Source organism: Sinohyriopsis cumingii, chromosome 5 (genome assembly GCF_028554795.1).
Source record: "Sinohyriopsis cumingii isolate HCF-2022 chromosome 5, ASM2855479v2, whole genome shotgun sequence".
Taxonomy (NCBI): Eukaryota; Metazoa; Mollusca; class Bivalvia; order Unionida; family Unionidae; genus Sinohyriopsis; species Sinohyriopsis cumingii.
This window is the reverse complement of record NC_142965.1, coordinates 86,648,776-86,657,302: the sequence shown is the minus strand read 5'-3', so window position 1 is coordinate 86,657,302 and position 8,527 is coordinate 86,648,776. Positions and strand designations below refer to the sequence as shown.

General features: G+C 36.9%; 1 protein-coding gene across 1 annotated transcript in view; it reads left to right on the top strand.

Annotated features, from left to right (window-relative positions):
* The first annotated feature begins 276 nt into the window (after positions 1-276).
* The window catches only part of LOC149799671 (uncharacterized), a 54,848-nt gene continuing 46,597 nt past the window's right edge, over positions 277-8,527 (top strand). The window contains exon 1 of the mRNA XM_089958252.1: positions 277-337. Within this exon, the coding sequence (XP_089814378.1) occupies positions 277-337 (61 nt within the window). The remainder of the gene's footprint in view (positions 338-8,527) is intronic.

Here is an 8,527-nt window from a genome sequence, read left to right as displayed (position 1 = left end):
ATTGTCCACGTGTCTTTGCATGGAGATTTTTTTGTTAAAACCCTGTAAGGAATCTTCGGGAAATTTTCCTTCAAGTCCACGCATCTGGTATATAAAATAATGTATTTACTAGTCTAATCCTTCATCGTCGAGAAGACAAGAACGAATGAACCAGAGTATACCAATGAGGGAAACGGTGCTTCGTTTGGAATGTGTATAACACCTAGATTAGTTTGAAGAGTTGAAACCAAATCACAACAGGATATATATATTAAGCATGGGATGGTCCATATTAAAATGACTATACAGGTGGTGGTGACTATGATGGAAGATGATACGGAAAGAGCGAAGATGGAGTGTAAGGTGTGTGTGTGTGTGTGTGTGTGGGCTCGTACCCTCCTCCTTTGGGTATGTATGCATGTTTGTATGGTTGTGCGAGTATGTATGTATGCATGTATACGTGTGTGTATGTACGTACAAAATAAGAGGCATTTACCCTTTTCTCATTGTAGTTGTGTGATGGTACGGTTTTCGAATTTATGTACATTTGTATGGATGTGCTTTGTCTCTTTTCTGTGCTCTGTGTGCTTATCTGTCTCAAAATAGTGTCATATGTTCTGTGAAATTCTCATTAGCTACATAATTACTCAATTTAGAAATGTATGGAGATATACTATTAAATTCTTTGTCCCTTGAGTGACTTATTTGTTCCCATAAGGTCCTCTATAGCTATGCTCCTCTAACATATGATCTTTAATGTAGATTAGTGTCACATATTTAAAAGGAAGGCAGTGATATCCATTTGGTTTATTATACCGCAAAACTATCATACTGCAATTAAAAAGCCAAATCTGTAGTTTGTACGAATACATTGATGTTGTCTGGAATTGATAATTTGTCCGTTATTTTTATTGTTTAAATCGCGTAAATACTATTAAGGTCATAAAAGTTTCATATAAATTGCAAGGTATATCGAGATAAATAATGAAGTGTACAAGGTATATCGAGATAAATAATGACGTGTATAAGGTAGAAATAAATAATGGCTTTTAAAGGACAAAGTAGGAGACTATTTCAGTTTATATACATATTGAAATTGCGTTCATGTTAAAAATGGAATATAGCATGTATGTCAAGAAAGGTGAAGGTGTAAGGGTGATCATTCAACTATTTTTCGATCTGATATGATTCATAGGGATGTACTGCCCGACATTATAACATTTTACAACTTTTTATCAACTGTGTTTACATCCAGGTTTTTGAGATGCTTTGCAAAGATATCATGGGTGATGTCAGCTTTTGCTTGAGCTAAATCTACAACAAAATTGTAATGCAGAATATGAATCCATGCATATTTAAAGATAACCATAATAGTTCTACCCATAAGAAGGTTGGATTATTTTCTTAAGTTCGCTATGGCAATGCGATATTCACACGATTCCCCTACAATTTTACAATCTGTCTAAAGTGCTTTGTTCAGTTAAAATCATGTTTCATAGTGATGTAAACATTATTAATTCGTTTCTAAAAGCCTTATAGTAAAAAGTATTTTCGTCCAATTTTGATTGATGTCGTAAAACCTGCAGTAAACGGTTCCTTGATATATGTACCTTCTAATTTGTGCCAAACCTCACACTTTAGACCTGAGCAATTCATAAAATCTAGAATATTTACGGCATATACAACATGTATACAGATTATTGCCCAGAGCAACATAGAAAAACACCTTGGCATACACAGGATAAACAGTCTGATTTACGAGAGAGAGAGAGAGAGAGAGAGAGAGAGAGCATTATAACATATGTTTATGGCTAACCGTATCCCCTTATATTTTAGTGTTGACCATTAACAAGTCTCTTACTTACGAATCTATTACATGATAGTGATAGAATAAAACTTATACGATTAACCAAGATTGACTGTATATTCAAAATTCCAAATAAAATTTATGTGATAAGACAGACATATTGTCATTACTAAAATGGTAATTCTTTCAATAGAGTTGCTTTTGTTATTATTCTATTTGTTCTTCATACTGCTGCTTCTGCAGATGACGATGGTGTAGCCACCCCAAGCATAAAGTTCGTAACAGATGCAATAATGTAAAATACTAAAATGCTGTCGTAACAAAAGTAACGTCATAAACAAATAAATAAAGCATTCAATAACAGGGAGACAATTATAGGAAAGTGAAAGATTCAACGTATTTAACAGTCACTCTCATTGATCTGTCACAAAACGACAAGACATGTGACGTCATCAAGATCAGGAGAACGTACATATTTTGCTTTGAGCTACTTCTTTTTAAAAGTATTAAAGTGTATATAATTTTTAATCTATCTTCTCGATTTTGACCCAATAGTATCTTTTCACTTTACATGTTTGTGCTTTCTGTCAGTATACGACGTCGTCGTCGTTGTTGTTGTAGGCCACTTTTCAGCACAAGATAGGCTATACATGGCGGACAGTATAATTGGTGGAGGAAGAACCCTGAAAAACCCCGGGAAGAACCACCGACCCACGAGAAGCTACTGGCAGGATTTCTCACGTACCAACGTTAGCCGAGCCTGAGACTCGAACTCACGCAGACAGATGTGAGATGGCAGTGATCCGTAACGGTGAGCGCTTTAGACCACTCGGCCACTCGGGGCCCCGTATACGACGTCAACGTTTGAACCTCAGTGTAACTAAAGAAATACAAGGTATGGAGTTCAACATTAAAACATATAGGGACCATGCTATATAATATGTGTGAGAGTTTATATCAAGGATGCGATGGACTGTGTGTGTATGTGTGTATTCCTCGTGGTCTCAACTGCCTGCATACATTCTAAAATTCAGAGTACATGCACAGCTTCAGAGGAGTTTTTTTTGGACTAGTTATGGTTTGGACAGACATTTTGTTTACCCCCAGGGCACTTCGATATGACTGGCCTGATGTAAAAATGGTGTCCAGCTATAAACCAATGTGAGGTCCATCTCATTTAATCGTATCTTTTAATGGTTTTAAATTCCACATACTGCATACCAAATTAATAAAATTGTAAACTCTGGAGAGTAAATTAGCATCGTAAAAAATCTGTTGCATCATGTGGTGTAAAATGGGCAAGGAAAGACGATAAAAAGAGCACAGTTTTCTATGAGATCTGAATTAAATGGGTACAGTAAACTATGACGTCTGAGTCCCCTGCGATAGTTGCATTCTCTACCCTCAGCTGTTGCTGTTTTTAATGCTGCATACTCCCTTGTGCGAAAGTTGCTTTTTTTAGTGAGCTGGTATACTGGCATGAACGGCGTTTGTGGGTGGCAAGTGGGGCGACCGCCCCAGGCCCCGCTTTTGAGGGGGCCCCGTGCTTCAGGCCTAAGGTCGTCCTTATGAGTCTGTCAAGCTATATTCTCCGGTAAATTGGAAACGCTAATACAGGCCGCACGTAATGCACGCAAAGTTGCGAAGTCAGCTTAGCCAACTTCGTAACACAATTAAAAGGTGGCAGCACAGATGCAGACATTTTCTCATAATCAGTGTTTGCAGTAGCATACCAATCGAGATACCGATACTCTGTCCCCGCGCGGTCATGGCCAGCCCTAGGCCCCGCGTACTCCTAACGCCGCCTCTGCATGATACTGGATATGTTTCATTGTTCTTCTCGTAATACGATATAATTAACTTATGTCTATTCTGAGCAAACAGGTGAAATAAAGGACATAATGTAATTTTAGTGCATCCCTGTTGTTTTGTATACATAATATTGATAGATAGTCCTCCTCCTCCTCCTTCTCTCTCTCTCTCTCTCTCCACATACAAGCAAACATCAGAACATTAAGCGCGTCTTTAGAAAGTGTTATCCTTCGTATTAAACAAATTGTATTGTATTGTGTTTACAGCGTATAGGACACCATAGCTAAATTATGCGTACCTTCTGAAGGACAAACCCCGACCAGCGTCCATACCTTGAGTGTGTCCTCTAACGGAAGAACATATTCTTATCGATTGAGTCTACTATGAATCCTTGAGAAACATTTTGTCTTTTCATTTTAAGAACATTGCAGTTTTATTTTATATGCATTTTAATAAATTGTTGTTTTGATCTTGCATTAATTAGTACATGTTGACGTTTATGTAGAAGCGTTAATTTTCCAATTTTTAATATGTATTCCTGTATGTTTCTCGAACTTAACTATTTATATGTAATCTGTAGCAACCTTATACATACATACATACATACATACATACATACATACATACATACTTTTCTCGAACTTAACTATTTATATGTAATCTGTAGCAACCTTATGCACACATACATACATAAACTAACTGAGGTAAGGGAGATAATTATTATACAAACATCTACGAATATTATCAAGACTACCCTCCCTTTTATTATATACCGCTTAAGAAGATAAGAAGACGAAGAGCGAATTTCAGGTAGCACCATCATTTTAACCCTGGCATGACATGCTCAACAATACGCGTTTTCTACTTTATAAACCTGAGATATTTAACTGATGGTTTGGTGGGTATCAGTTGCAAAAACATACACATAACGAGTTGAATAAATTATATGGTCTGCCAACCTTGATATGTGTGGTCCTTAATTGGCTAGAGGAAATTAGTTGTAGCATTGACCCGTTTAACAACGGGTCTGGCCATTGGGCAAGGCGAACGAGGCAACCGCCTTGGGGCCCGCTTTCAGGCAGTGCAATTGTTTTGCTTAGGGCCCCGCTCTATTGACTTGAGGTCCTTGGGAAAAGGAGGAAAGAATCAGCCAAAGCTCACTCTCTGTCCATAGAAAGTACACACACACACACACACACAATCACATACGCGCGCGCGCACGCACGCACGCACACGCACACACACACACACACACATATATATAGTTGAGTGGGTATCAATTGCTACTACATGCAAACAACCAGTTGAATAAATTATATAGTTTGCAAGCCTTGACGAGCGAGAGATTTAATTATTTGATCACTTTCATAAATTGTATATGAATGTACATTAATGTAACATTATTTTATCACAGGACGGACAACCCTCACTTAGTTGAATAAATCATATAATAGTCTAGTTAAATGACTTTGAAATACATTTGAATGCCTGGTTCGCTTTGCTTTTTGAGACATCATGACGTCATACGGTGTTATTATATGTTACGATGCGTGGTCATAAACTGACTAGAGGAAATTATTTGTTGCATTGACCCGTTTAATACATATTCAGTCCACAACAACTGTTATATTGAGGTCCTCGGGAAAAGGAGAAAAGAACTCACTATACTGCATATATATATATATATATATATATATATATATATATATATATATATATATATATATATATATATATATATATATATATATATATATGTGCAATAAACTGACAACGAACAGTGCGAAACAAGTATTTAGCTAACCTGGGCGCTTTCGACTCTTTAATGAGTCTTTTTCAAAGGCAAATACAAAACATAGACAAGACAAACAAATAAAGCAGTATAACGATTATGTTTGCGAAATTTTACATAGCTGTTTCTACAGGATTTCAACGTTTTAATTATATTATGTGTCAATTAATTTATTTCAGCTTGTTGCTGATACTGCAAAAGATTTAAAATATAACCGGAGATTATAGGTCTGCCCGAGTTTCCTTGTTGGTTTGGAGTAGATGTCTGTAAGGAGTTTGTTTTCTACCAGTCTGGTTGTTGCGTCCAATAAACTAGTTGACAAATAATATAGTTAAAAGGCAGAAACAGCCATGCAATTTGTTCTTTTACTTTCCATCTTTTCGTCAAAAAGAGGAGCACCTTTAAAACATTATCTCTCATTAATTAAGAGTAACTGCTGGTCAGCCTGGATGAAGTCAATATGATGACATTTGATCGATAAAGTTGTCAGTACGTGATTATGAGCATTTGATCCGTTTGACGATTCCTGAAACGGCTCTATTCTGAGTACGAAGAAGAATTAGGTCACATCCTGACTTTAATTGTCCGAATCTCGTGACGGGTAGCAGCACAATCCATAAGAAAATTTACTATTTTGCAGTTTTCCTATGAAAGATATACTTATGTTGTCAAATTTGCTACATATCTAAACATGTTGAATTTACATCAGAAAGTTTGTTTTGCAACCTATAACATATAACCATATAACAGTTCTTACACATGCTAAATATATGTGATATAAAACAATTTTTAAACATTACATATGCAATACAAAAAATATGTTTCACAAAAATATATAAAGCGAGTTTTTCTTATTAATAAACGGTCTTTGTGGACGAATTTGAAATCTTCTGTTACAGATTAATCAGGCAGATACAAGGTATAATAGTTGTGTTAGCAATACTTATTTATAGTGTATGATTTTAATGACTTCCAGTGTATGCTTTTAATGACTTTCAGTGTATGCTTTTAATGACTTTCAGTGTATGCTTTTAATGACGTACGGTGTATGATTTTAATGACTTAAGGTGCATGATTTTCATTTTATGAAGGATATTCATCAGAATCGTTCAATTTAACTACAGTATTCAAGTTTGGGATATTATTAATATCAAAATTCTTCACACATACCTACTTATGCGAAGATAGAGATATTGTAAAATTGACTGATAACATTGATCCCGCAGTAAGTCGCTTAAAGCAAATATAACATAGCTTGGGGATGGGGGAATCTGATCCTTTGACATAAGTAGTAAATGGGGGCACTTTACCGTCAATGGGAATTAGCATTACAGAGACCCCTGGGTCAGATTAGCGTCAAGGGAAATTTAACATGGAGAAAAATCGTGGGTCAGATTAGCGTCAAGGGAAATTAACATGGAGAAAAATCGTGGGACGGTTTAGCGTCAAAGGAATTTAAACAGGGTGGGACTTTATAGCGTCAAGGGAAATTGAACATGGGATTTTTTTTTTAAAATTTTTTTAAAAAAGGGGTAGGCAATGGAAAGGCTATCTCTTTTCGAGAAATATGGCTGGCCCTGAAAAGGGCCTTTGGGTTTATGTTAATATTAATATTAACATAGATGGCATCTGTCACATCTTCTTCTTCTTCTTCTTAAACTCCTTCTAACTGCCGGTCCATACACAAGTACCCGCTTGAGACATCCTTGTCTTTCTATGTAAACTCTCCTCATCCATTGACTAGTATCTGTCCTATCAACAACAGTCCACTTGGACCTGACATACATGAGCATGTCCGTCCTAAACATCATGGAAGACACAAGGGTGGATGACTCAACTGTGGTCCACATCTTGAAGCGACGAGAATAGGTGAATCAATGCAGTGAACTGCGCTTATTTATAGGTACAGGAAGGATTGAAACAGATTGAATTCATTCACCAATCCGAACACGCGTTACAAAATTCAGTCAGCTCGCATCCAATCCGAAGAGAGCAGTCTGTGACGTCACGTGGTCTATATAGATTCGTTAGCGCTTGTGTGCAGTCAATCTATGCGACAGTGATTCAACATGACGGAAACTCAGAAAACGATCCATTGGGGTGCACCAGCAGGGGAGACTGCCCAAGGGAACCCGGACTTACTTTCAGAAGAGGTACATTGGGATTTTGTGGATTTTCTTACCTCGCAAGAATTTGTTCCGGAACCTTCGTTACCTTCTTCATTATCGCAAGTGGAGAATTTTAGACAGAGACAGAAAGAAGAATTGGAGAAATTTATGCAACGACAAAAGGAAGTGGAACAAGCTTTTCTCCTACAGCAACAGCAACAGCAACAAGAAGAGGTAAGAAAAAAACAACAGCAACAACAGCAAGAAGAAGTAGCAGCAAAGAAACAAGAGGGTGAAAATCAAACGGCTACGGTACTGTGGACATTTTAGCGGAGTTAAGAAGTCTGAAACAAATGTATCAGACTTCTTTATCACGACCGAAGAGAATACGACCTTCCCGAGCTAAACACGTCAACCCTGTGACTAAGCCTGTCCTACCACCCTTAGTGATTTCAACCCAATCATCAGAAGTAGGCCTTGGCCGTGGCAAAGGCTTAAGGCAGTTAAAGTTGATTGGTTAAACTCACTCCTACACCATAAAGAAAAAAGGCCCTTTTCAGGGCCACCCACATTTCTCGAAAAGAAATACAATTTCAATTTGCCAATAACTCAAAAATAAACCCCACCCATTTTACCCTTATAGTACGTGTCTGTGTATGAGTGCTTGAGTGTAGCTTCTTATTTTAAAATCAAAACTCAAAGACACTTACCTTATATCATTCATGTATTCTTTTATCCATTTTTTACAATCCAATTCACAATTCACCACAGAACACTTTAAAAAGTTCGTACACGTCTTCTTTCTCCTTGTTTAGTCTCTCTGTTTTTTGAATTTCTTCACCGTTTTTTCCTCATTTTCTTCCCTTCTTCTTTTCTTCTCCTGTTTCTTTGCCTCTTTTAAATAGAATTGTCTTCTTTCTTCCTCTTCTTCCTCTGAAGAATCCCTCTCTTCTTTCGAAGAATCCCTCTCTTCTTCCGAAGAATCCCTCTCTTCTTCTGAAGAATCCTTCTTTTCTTCTGACTCCTCTT